A 19,002-nucleotide genomic window follows, 5' to 3' on the forward strand; every position below is an offset into this window, starting at 1 on the left:
ATAATTATATATATATATATATATATATATATATATATGACATTCATGATCAGGGGGACAAATAAACTATATATCCATACAATGGAATTCTATACAGTAGTGAAAGTGAATGAACAGTGGCTACATGTGTTAACATGGAGACATTTTCCAAGCATGATGTGGACTGGTAAGGCAAATCACTAAGAGTAGAAAGAATAACAATACAAAGCTTTCAACACATCAAAATCAAGAGAGTAGTTTTCTTGGTGAGAGGAAGAAGGGAAATTAGTTCAAAGAAAGTTACACAGAGGGCTCCAACTCCATCTGTGATGTTTTATTTATAAAGTTGAATGATGGGTAATGGAGGTGGTTGTATTATCCTTGATACCTTTTTGTATGTCTGAAATATTTCATTATTTTTATTTTATTTTTAAATCATACCTTATACTCCACTGCTTTTAGGATATAGCTCACAATAAATTTTAAAGAGAAAATATGCAAAAGGAACTTTTATATTACTAAGTAAGGACAGGTTTTCCTGACTTTAAAGTTACTGTATGACTTGACCCATACATACTGTTAGCTCCTTGGCCATATGTGTCAGGTTATAATAGTGGAGGTGAGTGATTAGAACATTGTCATCACAAAGAACCAAAGATGAAAAAGATGTTGCCAGTGAATTAGTGCTCCCATACACCCATTCTTCAGAGTACATTATTCTCATATTTAAAACTAAAATAAATGAATAAATTGTTAAACCAAAGTTATTTTAAGAAACCTGAAAGTAAATAGTAACTTCTTTTTATTAACTCCCCCTTTTCCCTTTCTAGTTTTAATTAAAGATTTTTTTTAAAAACTAAGCATTATGAAAGTTTTATGAGTCAAATTTTGGATTTTTATTTTAAAAAATGCATTTTCCCCCCAAAAGAAACAGCTTAACACTAAGCTGTGTCTTTCTGGATATGAATGGTATTTTTGAAGACATCCCAGTTTTTAATTGTCCATTGTTTCCTAAACTGTATTTTTAATTTCATTTGCTCTCTCCTAGGGAATGAAGGATGGCAGCACGCCGTGCATTAAAAGCTGTTTTGGTAGATCTCAATGGCACACTTCACATTGAAGATGCAGCTGTGCCAGGCGCACAGGAAGCTCTTAAAAGGCAAGCTATCCTCCAGGTTCAGCTGACAAATATGTTTGTAAGTGCCGTTTTACCAAGGCAGATCATTAGCTGAATGGATGACCTTAAGATGGCATTTCACCAGCTTACCATATATACAAAAACTGCCTTGGGTTTAGCTAGAAGATGTATGCATTGTAATATCTTCCAGACATTGTTCTCTAAGCCTTTATTAGGTTTGGCCTTTTGATCTGTTCTTTTTGTTCTTTGTGTGCATGTTTTTTTCTAAGTCAGTAATGTAAATTCGTGAATGAAAACTCAAGATTCTAAGATGTTAAAGGAAATAGCACTGGAAAAATCACAAATGAAGGAACCACAAAGTGAAACTATACATAAAGGCATAGTGCTGCCCACTCCCCTTTCACCTAAGATCTAGCATTAAGTGTGCAGCAGCTCAAATAAAATGTAACTGAGCGACTTGAAATTTTAGAATTTATTTTTCTAGCAATGAAATGTAATGCCTTTGAAGGTTAGCGACTGTTTTATATTTCTGATGTATCAACCACAGTACTTAACATGTTTAGATACAAACGGGGATATAGTTAAAGCTTGTTAAAGCAAACTGAACATGTCCTGGCCAGTGTGGTTCAGTGGTTGAGTGTAGACCCAGGAACCAAGAGGTCACTGAACCCGGTTGGGGCACATGCCTGGATTGCAGACTCGATCCCCAGTAGAAGGCGTGCAGGAGGCAGCCAACGGATGATGTTTCTCATTGATGTTTCTATCTCTTTATTCCTTCCTCTCTCTAAAATAATCAATAAAAGCATATATTTTTTAAAAAGTAAACTGAATGTGAGTGTCCTGAAAAATAAACCATCAGTACAATAGTACAATTAAATACTTTTAATATGAAGGTATTTAATTGGCATTAAATACCTTCATATTAAAATTATTTAGAGAAGTTTTCAAAGTCAGCAATACTTAGCATGTGGTGCTTATTATTTTCCCACCTTAAAGTAGTCACAGGATGCTGTTACTCAGGAACTCTGGTGACTAGTATCACAACACCAGGGATAAGGGCCAAAAATTGACACAGATCTTGCTTGCATTCTCTCAAGGAGCTTACCTTCGATTTGGGGAATCAACAAATATAAAGAGATTTATGTATCTGATAGGCATCATTTGGAAGCTATCAGTTTAGTTAGGAGTCATGATGTTCATGTTATAGGTGGACACCATGTTGTTTAACCATTTGTACGCCATAAGCGTCTATAATGCAAGCAGCGGACCTTTTTTAATTAAATTCAAAATATCGTGGCAGTTAACTGGTTAAAGCCAAAAGAAAATCAGATGCACAGTTGGACTTTCTCTTGACTCCTTGACACTGTCTCTTAATTAGGCTTTCTCTGGGAAAGGAGCTTTTACTGCTCTAAAGATAAGCTTTTTACTTTGTATTGAAGACAGATCATTTTATTTCTGGTGAGCAATGAATGACACCACTAAGTAGCTCTGTAACTATGAACCTGCCATTCTGGAGGGGCAGGAGCCTGCGAATTACACATCCAGAGACATCGCTATACTGTTATGGCTGATTTTGGTTTCTATAGAAACAAACAGGCTAAGGGAAGTTGAGGGACCAGTAAAAAGAAAAGTTTTTTTAAATCCTCATTAAAAATGATACGGTTATTTCAGTACTTCTACTTGTTCATTTTTAGGATAATAGTTACGTTGAAATAATCAGTTTCTTTTGAGAGATAAACCACCCAGTTTAATGTGTTTTTAAGAAAAGCTACCACACAGATATAGAGGCAACCATGATTACAGTGAACTATTTAATCTTACAAATTTAGTTAATGTTCTTTGGGTGAATACTTAAAAATCTCTGTTTCTGTTTTATTTTCTTGCTTGTTTTCAATTGCGTTTAGTGCTTTTCCACCTTGTATTCATTTGGGGCAGGCACAAAATAAAAAGCAATAGGGTATTAATATAAAATTTTAATTGTAGCTAAAATAAAATTATTTTTAGATTTTTGGATTAAAACACTTTAGTACCAAGAAAATAATTTTCATTTTTAAAGAAAGCTAGACTGTCATGAATTTTTTCTCTGATACCCAATTGCCAGTTTAGGTTCCGAAAACAGATCACAGCATCAAAACAATTCTATATGTAAGTAGTACAAGGGAAAAACACGTTTTATTTAAAAAGAAAATATTTACTTTGATAGATTGTCCAGATAGATTCTGTTTATAAATTTGGTAGTGCCTCTTCTGATTGTCTAAGAAGGAAAAACAACATCTTGAGGTGCCCTCTGTTCTCTAGTATAGGAGATCAAGTCCTGTACTAGGACGTAGATTGGAGTCCTTGTCTCAGCTCTACTGCTTCCCAGCAGTATGAAGCTGAGCGAGTCACTTAGCTCCTCTAGGCCTCAGTTTTCTCCTTTTATAAGAAGAGGCGGGGGGGGGGGGGGGGAGAAGAAGAAGAGAGGGTTGCACAAGTAGATAATCTCTAAGGTAACTTTTACCTCTCATATTCTGTGAGTATAATGGTTACTAAGCTTGGTGTTTGTTTGTTTGTTTTTCACTTCTTTGATAAATCCCTGCAATAAAATTCAGTTGAAGTACAGAAGTTCTCAAAAAGGTAGACACAGCTTTTACAATTTACTTTGTAGCCTTTGGCAATAAAGTGGTCCAGACAGTGTGAATAATATTTAAGCAATTCTGGGTAGATAACAAAAAGATTATTGGTAATAAAAACATTTATTTGGTAATTTAGCCTTCATTTTAGGACTGTTGGCAAGTGCTATCAATTTAGGAGATCTTATGGCACTAAAATATAAAAGCTGCCTGTTGACATCTGAATTTACTTTTCCAGGTTACGTGCTACTTCCGTAATCGTTAGGTTTGTGACCAATACAACCAAAGAGAGCAAGAGAGACCTACTGGAAAGGTTGAAAAAGTTGGAGTTTGATATCTCTGAAGATGAGATATTTACTTCCCTGACTGCAGCCAGAAATTTAGTAGAGCAGAAACAAGTCCGGCCCATGCTGCTAGTTGACGATCGGGCACTAGCTGATTTCAAAGGTAGGGGAAATTGCAAAGATTTAAAAATTGGTTCTTCATATCTTCTTATAAATCATTCTTAAACTGAATATTTAGATGTATTTATTCAGATTTCCTCCTATTATTATTGAAAGGGTCAACAGATCTCTTGAATCTAAATTGGTGTTCCTCAAACCTGTTCTGACCACACTCCACAGTAAGTGAAACACCTTACATAGTAACCTAGTACATATATGTGTGTGTTTCTATATATATGCTAAACAATACTTTTACTGTATGAGAAGTACTCTATTTTCTGTTTGGTTTACTTGTTTATTTGGTTTTGATGCTATTTAGAGCTCTCCAAATCAGTTTTGTAATCTAATGGGTCATGACCCACAGTTTGAAAAAGCACAGTTCAAAATTACTTTGAGTATTATAATCCTTGATCCAAGAGCTACTGTATTAATTTAATTAAATGAGATAATCCATAATCGCCTTAAAAATAGGTGTCATTCTGTATAGTATGAAATTTTAGCAGTGATTATGAAATATTTCAATCAAACTGTTTTCTCTTAGGGAAAAGTAATAAACTCTGGAAAAAATATCCTAGTTTTATGAAACTTTGCCACATTATTTTGTTTTGTAAGTGATACTCAGAGTGAAATGACACAATATAGAAAAATGGGTATAAAACCATGTGATGGCTGTACAAACAATGATTAGGGACATTCCACATGCATCTACAGTGTATTTGTGTCTCTGGCTTAGCTGAAGTACTATAAAACAATATTTTAATCAGGTTTTTCTCTCTTGACTTTATTTGAAGAAGGTTAAGATTCTAGTTGTATTGGCAGTGAGCTGTAGTTGGGATACATAAGCAGAGTCCCTGATAAGAAATCTTAGTCAGTCCAGGAACATCCTTATATACATGAAAATACCCAAAGTAGATGGGTTTTTGAAAGGCAAGAAATTTCTCTGCTGCCGAAACCGGTTTGGCTCAGTGGATAGAGCGTCGGCCTGCGGACTGAAGGGTCCCGGGTTCGGTTCCGGTCAAGGGCATGTACCTTGGTTGCGGGCACATCCCCAGTAGGAGGTGTGCAGGAGGCAGCTGATCAATGTTTCTCTCTCATCGATGTTTCTGACTCTCTATCCTTCTCCCTTCCTCTCTGTAAAAAATCAATAAAATATATTAAAAAAAATAATAAAAAATAAAAATAAAAAAAAAGAAATTTCTCTGCTGTTATTGAATATCTTTGCTAGTGGTAGATGGAGTAATAGAAGGAACACAAAAATCTTTAACTCTAACTATAGCCAACAATTTGGTTTTCTTCCTTCAGCAAACTTTAACCAATTACTCAATACTCATGGATGCTGGTAAGGAGGAAATAGGAAAGCTGGATATCTACTCTTCCTATTTCTTCCCCTTATGTTTTGGTGGAATTGATATGAGAAATGCTTTAAGGCAAGCAGTAAGAGAGGCAAACAGGAATTGGCATACGGGTAATCTACAGAACCTTCTGACCTTTAGTAACTGTGTTGGTGAATATACTTGTTTGGTTGTCATATTTGAAGTCTTGTTAGCAGGTACCATGGCCTTAAAATATCCCTAAATTATGGAGTAATATTTGTGACACTAAAAGTAGATGAGACATTATGTAGAAAATAGCAGTCTACAGTGCATTCCATGTTTATCATGAATATGTTAACCTCAGCTGTCAATTAGAGTGTCTAATTTCCCTTGCCTCTTAGATTTTCATTTCCTCATCAGTTGCTATTGATCTGATAGCTCATAGGGAATTCATGGCTGTTCTTGTTGATTGTAATCAGTAAAGCTTTTTGGAGTTAGAAATTACTTGTTTGAGAACATCAGGTGACAAGTTTCAACTCAGATTCTAGTTAATGAGTAGCTGTAAAACCATGCAAAAGCAATATGCAAAAATACTAGGAGAACTTTTTCTTTTTTTTTTTTTTTTTAATATATTTTATTGATTTTTTACAGAGAGGAAGGGAGAGGGATAGAGAGTTAGAAACATCGATGAGAGAGGAACATCGATCAGCTGCCTCCTGCACACCTCCTACTGGGGATGTGCCCGCAGCCAAGGCACATGCCCTTGACCGGAATCGAACCTGGGACCCTTCAGTCCGCAGGCCGACGCTCTATCCACTGAGCCAAACCGGTTTCGGCCTTTTTCTTTCTTTAAGTATCTCTTTCACTATTGCCAAAGTACACAGGGCAGGATAATCTCTTAAACTTCAGATTATTGCTACAATAAAAATTTGTACTTGATTTACTAAAAATCTTTATTATAAAATGTAACATTACTTTTAATTGCATTTTTCAACAATCATATTTTTCCATTCCCAGGAATACAAACAAGTGATCCTAATGCTGTGGTCATAGGATTGGCACCAGAACATTTTCATTATCAAACTCTGAATCAAGCATTCCGGTGAGTCTTTAGCTATTTAGCTTTTTATTTTTCATCTGGACATATACTTCCTTCTTTCCCTTCTTGAATCTTTGTCATGTTAGGTTATACATGTTTTACTTTCTAACCACCTAGATTGTACACGAGGACACACATCTTCAAAATCACTTCAAGATCAACATCAAATATTACTTACTAGATGTCTGGTGCATGAAATTCGTGCACGGGAGGGGGTGTCCCCTCAGCCCAGCCTGCACCCTCTCCAATCCGGGACCCCTTGGGGGATGTCCAGCTGCCGGTTTAAGCCCTATCCCAAGGTCATAGGCAGCCATCTTGTGAGGGTGTGAGGGTCAATTTGCATATTACCTCTATTATATAGGATTATTATCCTGCTTAGTTTAAAAAAATTATCAATATGTTAAGATGAGATAATCTTGGTTTGTTTGTTTTTTATAGAATCAGTATTCTGGAGCAGAAATCCATAATAAAATTGTGTCTCTTAAAGCTAGCAGTTTTATCTTTTATCATCGCTCCTATAATTCTCCACTGAATATGCCAATTTCTAACAGAAAACAGCATCAAGGCTAATGCCCCCCAAAACAGTAAACGTGACTCTTCCTCCAGTGAGAATCCATGCATTTGACCATACTTTCAAAGAAATTATACTATGGGTGATAATGGTAGTCTGAACTGGAATAGTAGTAGGGATGAAGAAAACCAGATTCAGGTAGTATCAACATGACTTGATGAGTGATTGAGTTTAGGAAGTGAAGAAGGGCAGTGAGTCAGGGAGGACATCATATTTCTCACCTGGGCACATGTGATGGAGAACACTCCTTGTGTGGGTCCCGGAGGCGATAAGTGCAGGTTGGGGCTGTTTGGCATGTGGGACATCTAAGTGGAGATGCTCCAGTGTCTGTTGGTTGAAATTGGGGGAAACACAACTAACACATACACTGTTACAAATCTTCAGTTATGTGTGCATTTTACTTTAATGAACTTTTGCTGCTGCTTACAAAGGGCAGACTGCATACTGGTTCTCATACTCCCTAAGATAAACTGGATCAGAATTTACTTACAAATCTGGTCTACAGTGAGATTGTGACTTTTTCCCTTGGATTTTTTTCATCTTTCATCTTATCTTGTCTTTTACTGCTTGTCAAACCATTAAACAGTATACTTTGTCTTTGAATTTATGACAAGTAGCTCAAAATATTATATAGGGATACATTGAACTAGCTTAAAACTTTTTTTTAAGTAAGTTGATGAATTTTTGGTATTTAACTTTAAGAATGCTATAAAAACATCATTTTCTTACAGTAGAAAGATATACAAGAATCACTCGAACTTATATTTCATGTAGAATTCATTTATTGATGTATATGTCCTAGAGCAGGGGTGGGCAAACTTTTTGACTCGAGGGCCACAATGGGTTCTTAAACTGGACCGGAGGGCCGGAACAAAAGCATGGATGGAGTGTTTGTGTGAACTAATGTAAATTCAAAGTAAACATCATTACATAAAAGGGTACGGTCTTTTTTTTTATTATTATTTCAATGGTTTTATTCATTTCAAACATTTTAACAAGAAGAATGTAAACACTAATTATTATAATTTGAAACTCAAAAAATGGAGGAATCATAGCACAATAACATACCTTATATTGAAGATGGCAAAGGCAAAATAAAATTGCCTAACAAAGGAAAGGTACAAAAGCCTTTCAAATTAAGCTTAAATATAATAAAATAATTTAAAACTAAAACAAATAGAAAAGAACAAAATGTGTAAACAGTAAATTAAACATTTTCTTTAGTGCAACTTCCAAATTATGCCCAGGATGTAGATGTAGATGGCAATGTAGACTGGGTTGAAAGGTTTTTGATCTTTAAAACATCAACTTCAGTGGGAACAGTGTTGTTGGTCTCCTTTTTAGCTAATGCTTTGATACTGTGCTCTCCAGGGGCGTGTCTCCCTACATCACCATGATAACGTGTCTACGCATTCCCAGGGTGATGTCGGGGACGCATCCGTGGGCATTACAAGGAGCCTCTGGAAGATTGAGAGGTTGTTCCTTCTACTGAATGGGCAGATATAAATCCGCCCACTCAGAAGAAGGAGCTGCAGCTTGTTTCCCGACGTTGCCATGTTAACACTGCTGCTGGTGAAGGAGCGGAGGGGAGAGCAAGAGAACCCTCCGCTCTTTCGGCTCCGCCGGCCGGATAGAACAGCCAAACGGGCCGGATCCAGCCCACGGCTGTTAGAGTCACTACAAAGCTCACACAGCTGGGCACATTATTTACTGTTAATCTTGAAAATGGCTGTCCTCGTGTACAATCTGTGTGGCCAGAAATAGCACCTTTTTCCCTGTGTGCATTTTAGAGCCTCAGTTAATGGAAACTACGGCTACTTAATGCACTTAGTCATTGTGATAGTCTAGCCTTTGTTTAAAAGTAACATACTCGCTTTTTATAGTTGCTCAGTATCCGCTTACTGTAGTTATTATTTGGAGGTCCACTGCTGTGCCACATGCGTGAAGATATATGTGGGGGTATGTGGTGTTAAAATTTCTTTTGCTTCACCTACTTCAGTTATTCTGTGGATTCTTGGGGTTGGTGTGGGGGCAGTATTATATCACCTGCTCCTTAAGTAAGGTTTACAGCTATTCCAAAAATTGGTTTTCATTTGAAATAGAGAACCTACTTCCGAATTTACTCCTACTATCTTTTATTCATTTCTTTAACCACAGAATTCAAGGAGAAGGTATTGATTGATTTTAGCTAGTAATTTGGGAAGGACATATTTAATAGGTCTCTGCCTTAGATGAATGCTAGGCTCAGGGTAATAAAAATGTATGTTGACATAATACTGACTTTATAATTGCTCGGATGCTGTCTAATTAGTACACTTCCCTAACCATATTGATTTTTTTAAACACTACACTTTGAAGCATTACAGTGCACTTATAGGTCAACTCTAATTTCACAAATGCACTTAACAGCTGGGTGGAGAGTTAACAGAAGGATTTTAGGTCTTGCCCTTCTTTGCATATTGATGTCTCCACAGAGACTGTGCCTTCCAACCAGTGACTACAGCTGTTTGGATTGTAAGTGGCAAATATAGACATCTCAAATGAACCACCGATTAGTTAAATTACTGTTCAGGTTGATAATGAGAATAAACATTGGATTTTAAACCCCATGGCATAGCTGCCTTGAATACCAGCTTCAGAGGCCTGTTGCCCTCAGGTGGATGCATTAGCCTTCCACATTACACTGCCTCTTATTTACTATTTCAAATGGGTAGGCCCCCAAAAATGCATAGTACAATCGGGCTATAAATATGTCCTAAGTGTTAGAATGAATTGAGGATACTGCATTCTAGAGATTGATTTTAAAGAAGAAATAGACATGTTTTGGGGGGTTGGATTCTAGAAAACATTTAAATTCTAAGAGCCATTGGTGTCTTTTTTCCTTTTACCTACTACTAAAATATACAAGGGATAATATAACAAACATCCTTAGGCCTATCAAGCCGTTCCAGAAATACAAATTATTGACATATGTGATATCCCTGCATATCCTTCCCCAATTTTATCACCCAAGACCCAAAAGTTATCAGGATTCTGAATTGTGTTTATCATTTACATGCATTTTTTAAATACTATAACACATATATAGGTATTCCTAGACAGTATGTGGTATTATTTTGCATGTTTTATACTTCACTTATGAATTGCTTTCTTCCCTAGTAATACTGTATGACTCATCAATATGAATATCTATAGCTCTGGTGTATTCGTTTTCACAGTTGTGGTACAAGCTTGTAGCAAGGTCTTTTTCATCTTCTGGCCTCAGATAGAAGTCCTAAGCTTGAGCATTTTAGTAATGGACCAATTACAACTAAATTTAATGATCTCTGTTAGGAAGAAGGCTACCTGGGCAAGCCGATCACTTAATAATTTAATTTGAACTTAGCATTAACAAGATTAAAAAAATATCGCAGCACAAAAGTAATATGTCTTCATTGTGGAAAATTGTATATGCTCAAAAGAGAATAAACAAAATTCTTCCATCTAGCTAGTTTGTTTCCATGCATATATCTATTTAGGCAAAAAATGAGAATCTATATATACTGTGTATGTATACTATGTGGTAATTTGCTTTTTAAAAGCCCAACAATATGTTGTGCATGTTTTTCCATATTCTTAAATATTCTTCTAAAACATCGTTGATTCCCATAGCATATTCCACTCTCAGAAGTGCTATTAGTTGAATAGCCATATTCCTTATTGTTGGTTATTTCCAGGTTTTTGAAGGTAACTTAAAAAAAATACACCTTTGAGAACATTAGTTAAGCAATATTTATGTTTGTTCCTTAAAATTTTTTCAGAAGTATAGTTGTTGGATCAAAGGAATTTTGAGGAAAAACTGCATGGAATAGCTTAACCTAGGGAAAGTTCAAGTTTTTAAAATAAATTAAGAGCAACTGCTCTCCAGCTTCTAGAGGAGCTTATTTAAAATATTATTCCAGCCCCAGTCAGTTTGGTTCAGTGGGTAGGGCCATGGTCCGAGGACTGAAAGGTCCCGGGTTCCATTCTGGTCAAGGGCACGTTACCTCGGTTGCAGGCCCATGTAGTAGGTGACTAATCAATATGTCTATTTCACACCCATGTTTCTCTATCTCTGCCTCTCCCCCTCCCTTCCACTCTCTCTAAAAAGCAATGGAAAAATATCCTCGGGTGAGGATTAACAAAACAAACAAACAAAAGTTATTCTGCCTAAAAATAAGTAACATCACAATTTTCACATTTAAATGCAAGAGGTGAAAGGCTGCTTAAGAGCAATGTTTTGAAGATTCAAAATGACTTAATTTTGAAGTTAATGATTTCTTTCCTATAATTATTACAAGGTGTGAGAATCCTCGAAAAGTCTTAGAGATGTGCAGAAATTAATTTTTTTGTTTTTCAGGAGGAGATTCTTATCACCATAAATGGTTCCTGTGGAATGTTAGATTGCTTTTCTTTTCCAATCTCCTCAAGAAAAAAAAATTAAAAGTTAATTGCTCCAATATATTCAATTCCTTAGAAAGGGAAGAAGAGAAGGGGAGAAAAAAAAGTCTACAACTATGACTTCAATTATTACTGCATTTGTACAGAAACTCCTGCATCTTTTCTAAGTACTTAGAGTCCTGAGCATGAGGAATTCCAGAACAGTGTGACAGCAGGACTCACATTAGAAATATTTCTGTGGGCTTTATCCATTTTGAAAGTACTGACTAATGCTTTGCAGTTTCTTAATTCAAGTCCAGACTATGAGAAATTGTTTAAGACTTAAGAACTTGAGTTGTTTAAAGTATTCCATTAGTTTATGCAAGAGAACCACTTTATATGCCTATTTGAAATCCACAGAATACAGAATTGAGTTTAATATCTGTCACTAACTGCTCTTATTTTTTAATTTGGGGATATTGTTATACGATCAAGGCAACTTTTGCTACTCTAAATAAAATTTGCAATTTAAAAAGCCACATAAATATATTCTGTTACTTTTTTTATTAATCTGTAACATACACAGTAAAGTACACAAATTGTCAGTATACAATTCAATAGCATTTTACACATAGATATATATCTGTGTAACCCTCTGATCAAGATCTAGGACATTTCCAGCACCCTAGAAGGCTTCCTGCCTTGTAGTACACTCTTTCCTTACGGTAACACTACTGACTCCTGTCAGGATTGCCAGTTTTGGTCTTCATATGAATTAAATCATACAATTGTATAATTTTTGTCTGTTGTTGAGATTTATCCAAGTTGTTGCGGGTAGCAGTACTTTCTTGTTGTATTGTTATTTATTTTTGTTGTGTAGTAGCCTATTGTATGACTGTCCCACAATTTATTTATTGTTCATTTGGATGGTTTCCAGTTTGGGCTGTTATGAATAAAGCTGCTATGAATGTTCTTCAACATGTCTTTTGGGGGATATATGTGCTAATTTCTCTTAGGTCTGTAGAGTAGTGAAATTACTGGGTAATAAGTACTTGTTTAGCTTTAGTAAATATTGCTGAACAATTTTCTAAAGTCATTATAGCAAGTCATATATTCCCACTGGCAATGTGTGTGCATTTCAGTTACTCCAAATCCCCACCAGTCTCTGACCAGTCTATGTAATTGCAGCCATTCTGTTTGGTGTGTATAGTGGTATTTTACTGAGTTTTAGTTTGTGTTTCCCTGGTGAGTAATGTTATTGAAACATTTCCATGTACTTATTGACCAGTGGATAACTTCTTTGCAGTGTGCCCATTCAAATCTTTTACCTTTTCTGATTGGGTTGTATTTTTCTTACTGATTTGTATATATGATGGAACTCATTATATATACATGTTTTTGGTTGGATATATATATATATATATATATATATATATATATATATATATATATTGCAGATATTTTATCCCTGCCTTTTTGTGCTCTTAAAGTATGAGAACATGATGTTCTTAATTTTGATAGAGTCAGTTCATTTTGTCAAATGTCTAGTTGTGCTAAGGTTGAAAAATCCTGATAGTTTAGTCCCTTCATTAATAAGAAACCTAGGCCCACATGAAGTGATTTGCTGATACCTATTTTAAGAAGTATGGACACTACATTCTGGACCAGAAAATACCGTGGGGCTGGGTGGAGGCAGTACTATACATTGTAGGATGTTTAGCAGCATCCCTGGCTTCCACCCACTAGATGCGAGTAGCACCCCTCTTTCCCCAGTTGTGACAACCAGAAAGTCTTCAGGCACTGCCAGATGTCCCTGGAGAGCAAAACTGCCCCTGGTTGAGAACCACTGAACTAGATGTTTGCCTGAGATGTTTCTGTTGTGGCTGTGCCCCTCACTAGGATTTTTCAGTTTGTTCCATTGCCCACATGGAAATCACAGCCAGCGTTTTTTGCATCAGGCCTTTGTGCCCTTTTTTCCTTGCTTCTTGCACTTTGGTGGTTTTATAGTTAGATATAGACAGAAAATTATCAGAATATTTCCTTCTGATACGTTATTTCTGGTGTCAAAAACAACCAACCCTTTGCTGCCCTGTCTAGTAGGTATAAAAAACACTCCCAAGTATTGAAAAAATGGCCTTCTATATAATAAAGAGCTAATATGCAAAGGTCGTCATGCCCTCGCACCAGGGCCGGGGGACCTGAGGCTGCGCCCTCCACCCTGCGGGGCTTGATGGGGGTGGGGCTGGCCGGGTCTGTGTCTCACACGATTTCGAGGCGCATGCGGATGGGCGGGGACTTGACTCTGGGTTCGAGGCGCACGCAGGTGGGCGGGGACTTGACTCTGTGGCACACTCCAGACTCTGACAGAAGGGAGATTTTCATATACATTTTACTAATTTTCTTTCATCTCTGACACTTCTATTGTTGAGAAAGGGCAAATAGCAATATTAAAATATTTCCTCTAATTAATTCCCTTTTAATGTGCACAAATTTCGTGCACTGGGCCACTAGTTTAACTATAAAAGTTCTTCTAATCTGTGTCCTAGAAAATGTTTACCTTTCAGTCTGTCCTAAATATGCTTGGCTCTTCAAAGACTCGGTAAAGCTTATGCTGTGCAGAGGATGATAGAAGCAGGAACCACTTCCCCGAGAGATGCCTATCTTTTCCAGCCTCGTGTAGTCCAGTTCCATTTAGAGACATGTAGAGGAGCCCACAGTCTCAGCCCTTTCAGGGAAGGCACTAAAGCACTGCCTGGGAATTGAGTACACACATCAATCAGGCTGATAAGTCTTATCCCCAGTTAATACATAATAAAATATTAACAAAGCCAAATCAAATGAGTTTTTAGTTTAGCTATGTAAGTGGAAAGCAATTTTGAGGTCTGTTGCATAAAGAATTCCAGTTCCGTGGTAGAGTAGCAAATAAATGGGATTGGGGGCGGGTGACAAGAAGGGAGATAGATAAATCACCCATTATTATCTCATTGCTATCAGCTGTGGTTCTTTAAGGCCAGCATAGTGGCTTTTTCAGGTTTCCTAACAGCTAGATTTTAAGGTCTGCTTTAAGAAATAAACTTGTATTAATATTAGTGAATAAATTTGAAGGATCTATCCTGTGCTGTGAGCAATTTGTAGTAACTAACAGAATGGCCCTGTAATAGTCCAGTATTGGTTTTTACTTAATAAAATATTTAATCATAAATGTCTGAATTCTGCATATCCCACAGGAAGGCATTTCCATGCCCACCGACAAAAATAATTTAGCACTTTCATAGCTGAGCGCTTAATTACTCATAATTGTGAAGGGTAAGATGTGATGAATTCTTCCTCGATGGACATACTAAATATTTTAACTAAGTAGATGGCTTAAAGTAAATTAAACTTTGTGAGATCATTCATTACATTGGTTAAAAGCAGTTTCAGTGTATCATGTCCTGCATTCCATTAGATGATAATATTGGTGTGACTCTTTTGCTATGAGACTACAGGCTGCACCGTTGGGATGGATGGCAGATTTTCTTGGATGGGGGTTGGGTGGTGAGTATTAAGAAGTTGTTGGTGGGGTCTTTTGGGTTTGTTTTATGTTTTGCCTAAGTCACTAATGAGGATTCTTAACTATATGTAGAGATTGGTTATCAAATTAATGGTAAAATGCTTTGTGCTCTTTGTTTGGTATGAGAATAATTATCCTAATATCAGGACAACAAAAGAGATGTGGCAGTAAAGGCTCTCCCTTAAACCTTGTTGGTGTGTTCTTCAGGGAAGATGGCCTGATTTGCAAAGTAATGTCAGAAGCAGTCAAAAGGTAGAATGAAGACGTAAAGGTACAAGCAGAAGGTGTTTGTAAAATGCTCTATTAAAGTTCTGAATTAGAAAGAAACTTACATATTGGAGTAGAGAAAACAGGAAGTCAGTTATTTAGGAGTTAGCTGAATGTGTCACTGCAGCAACAGTTGTGATACTGGAAAGGGCTCAAGAGCCTCCTGCTTACCATTAGGGAAGGTTGAAACAACTTGTCTCATTAAGTTAAGCTTCTTCCCTTGAGTGTCTTATTTAGCTTTACTTCTCTTAATTCTCTTTCCCTGGTGATTCGGGTAAAGTGTCTGAAACCTCTAAAGGTAAAAGGTTGAAGCAATCCCAAATTTAATAATCTATCACCTTTCTTCAGTGTATTTGAGTTTAATTCCCAGCAGTTCTTAGAGAATTCATTAGAAGATAGCAAGTCATTAAAAGTTAATAAGAAACTCTTTGTTTCTGTGAATGTGAAGACTGTAAAACCACTTTGTAAGTCTGACATTCTTTTCCAGTCATAAAGGCCTTGCTTTTAGCCAGTCTCCATTTTCTCTGTCTCTTTAGGTTACTCCTGGATGGGGCACCTCTGATAGCAATCCACAAAGCCAGGTATTACAAGAGGAAAGATGGCTTAGCCCTGGGGCCCGGACCATTTGTGACTGCTTTGGAGTATGCCACAGATACCAAAGCCACAGTAGTGGGAAAACCAGAGAAGACATTCTTTTTGGAAGCACTGCGGGGCACTGGCTGTGAACCTGAGGAGGCCGTCATGATAGGAGACGTAAGTAGAAGAGCCCAGGAAATGCCCTGAGTTCACCTGCCATGCTGAGCTGAGCCAGCTTGGAAGCACTGCTTCACACCCAACAGACTCTGCTGCTGACGACATCAGATGGAGAGAAATGGCTGCCTCTAAGTCAGGCTTCAGGTAGATGTGTAGTGGTATTCTTCTAAAGAACTGACATTTTGATGATTTCTGACATTCTCTATAGTTTAATGAGATATATATAATTCAAAAGACCATTAAATGCAAGTCAGTCAAATGTTTGATATGTGTTTTTAAAGAAAACTTTACAGAAATTTAGATTTTTCTAATATTACTTATGCAGGGAACAACCTATACCTAAAGAATTCTACCATTATTGATTTTTTTCTTAATGTATGCTATATGGATGAACTTCCCAATGTGTCACAAAGAGCTACAGGTATTGATTGCCTCAGCCCTTTGAGTGGCAGGTCTGGACATTTGGAGACTAGCTGTGAGCACCTTGTCAGTTTACTCTAGAGTCCTGGGGAAACATCCACGTGTGCCATGAGGAAGAAGGAGCTAGAAAGCACACTGCCTTGTGTTAAATAGGTGGCAGTGATTACTAGTATATTTTAGTTATAAATAATAACTTGTTAGGCTGGAAGGGACCATCAAGATTGTTTGGTCCGAATCTCCATTTTCTGACAGGGAAACTGAAAAATGGAGCCGGAAGTCTGCATGCCTCCATTCCTGTAGCTAATTAGTGGCACAGCTGGAAGTAAAACTTGAGGCTCTGGATGCCCGCCAAGACAAACTGTAGATCTCTTGCTTTCTTAACTTGTGATCGTGCAAGTGTTTCACGGTTCTCCTGATACCCTCTTCCACTTCGGTGTGTGTTCACCTCACACTGAATAGGATAGTCATTGAACTTGGTATTGTTTTCAGAAGCCATCTTTTCAGTCACATCTGTCCTTTTGGCAAGTCTTTATCTGACTTTCCTAGGCAGATATGTGTTTGAAAAGTGGTTATTGGAGTTTTTTATCCCAGGAGATACTGGTTTTGGGACAGGGTGGGAGGCAGGAAAGGCATGCAATAGAAGCTTTGTGCAGGGTCCTTTGTTATCCCAGAGAGTGGCGGTTTCTTCCCTCCCTTTCTTTGTCTACTTTTCCCCACCTCCCTTCTTCCTTCTCTTCCACTCCCCCATCTTCACTGCTTCAACAGGGAAAGTTTAGATGCAACAGAAAAGATTTTAAGTCAGACTTTGAATGAAGATTTTGACTTTCTAAAATTCATTTCCAAGGGCTGTTGTTGAATAATATTAATGATTTTAATGGAAAAATATTTTCTTCAGGCATGATCTGAATGAACCTTGCTTATATATATGAGATAGCAGGATTGATTTCCTTGATGTTTCTCCCAGTCCTTGGATTTTATTACCTTGTGTTTATCATCACAATCAACTAAGCATATTCATCCCCATCGTGAGTAAGAATTGGAAAGAGGACCTCCTTTTCTAACTGATCTGTTATTCCCAAGTGTGAAGTGAATGTCAGACAGTCCCACGGTCTAAACCAGAGGTGGGCAAACTTTTTGACTCGAGGGCCACAATGGGTTCTTAAACTGGACCGGAGGGCCGGAACAAAAGCATGGATGGAGTGTTTGTGTGAACTAATATAAATTCAAAGTAAAGGAGCGGAGGGGAGAGCAAGAGAACCCTCCGCTCTTTTGGCTCCGCGGGCCGCATAGAACAGCCGAACGGGCCGGATCCGGCCCGTGGGCCGTAGTTTGCCCACGGCTGGTCTAAACATACTGATTTGACTTGATTGCAGCTGTTAGGGACAATCAGATGGAAGGTAAGGATAATATATTACTCTAGAGGCCCGTTGCACGATATTCGTGCAAGAATAGGCCTTCCTTCCCCTGGCTTCGCTCCCGGTCACCTGGGAGCCTGCAAGTCCTCGCTCCCCGCCAGAGCACTGCTCCTGTAGCTCCCTCCACCGCCCCCCTCCGCCTCATAGCAGACATCCCGCCCCTCCCTGCCGCTCTGTGCCTGCATATGCAAATTAACTCTCCATCTTTGTCGGGTTAATTTGCATACTCCTGATTGGCTGTGGGTGTAGCGGAGGTACGGTCAATTTACATGTTTGTCTATTATTAGGTAAGAAGATGGGCGGCAGAAAAGCTTTCTTCTGAGTCTAGTTCACTCACTGTTTGCAGTTGGATCATCCACCTTAAAAGCTGCCAAATGGATAGAATGCATTTCCCATGATCTGTTTTGGGAGAAGATTAATGCACACATGTGGCAAAATTGAAGAATTGTGACTGTGCTCTTTGTGTTTGGTACTAGAATGACTGCTCTGTTGTACACCTTCCACCTCTATAACACTTCCCTTTCCAAATGGTGTGCTGCCTCAGACTATTACATGTGAATTTACCCATTTTTACATCTTCCTATCTCTCATTAAAAAAACAAACAAACATGGGGTTACAGTTGGCCATCCCAGCCTAATAAGTCAAATCAGTTGGTTGGTCGGGTTTTATCAGCAAGTAAATTGAAGACCTGGTACTAAATGCTTTCTTTGTGCTTTCTAGGATTGCAGGGATGATGTTGGTGGGGCTCAGGATGTTGGCATGCTGGGCATCTTAGTAAAAACTGGTATGTATCTTCTGTATAAGCCTTCTTTAAAACAGGATGGTGGAATACAGAGTTCCTTAAAGGAAAGTTCTTACAGAAATGGCAAAGCCAAATCACTGGACACTGTAATTCTCTTTCTGCCACAAAGCAGAAATAAAATGGTCTTAGGATTACAGGAAAAAAACACATGGGAGGGAGGGCCCATGCTGTGCAATACTAGGAAGATCAGGAAGCCCATTCACTTATCCATCCAGGAAAGCACAGACTGCCACAGTGA

The 19,002-nt window shown here is 37.7% G+C and overlaps 1 protein-coding gene across 4 annotated transcripts in view; it reads left to right on the forward strand.

Moving 5' to 3' along the window:
• Positions 1 to 19,002, forward strand: part of HDHD2 (haloacid dehalogenase like hydrolase domain containing 2) — a 29,454-nt gene that overhangs the window by 6,738 nt on the left and 3,714 nt on the right. For 2 of the 4 annotated variants that reach the window (XM_080683668.1, XM_080683667.1), the window contains exons 2-6: positions 1,028 to 1,138; positions 3,968 to 4,176; positions 6,503 to 6,587; positions 15,910 to 16,126; positions 18,683 to 18,746. In XM_080683668.1, coding sequence (XP_080539794.1) covers positions 1,038 to 1,138; positions 3,968 to 4,176; positions 6,503 to 6,587; positions 15,910 to 16,126; positions 18,683 to 18,746 — 676 coding nt within the window. In that variant the 5' untranslated portion in view covers positions 1,028 to 1,037. Of the gene's footprint in view, positions 1 to 1,027; positions 1,176 to 3,967; positions 4,177 to 6,502; positions 6,588 to 15,909; positions 16,127 to 18,682; positions 18,747 to 19,002 lie in introns of all 4 variants that reach the window. The other 2 variants (XM_080683670.1, XM_080683669.1) reach the window with 1 other exon arrangement.

This window comes from Plecotus auritus (assembly GCF_963455305.1).
Source record: "Plecotus auritus genome assembly, chromosome: 8".
Classification (NCBI taxonomy): domain Eukaryota; kingdom Metazoa; phylum Chordata; class Mammalia; order Chiroptera; family Vespertilionidae; genus Plecotus; species Plecotus auritus.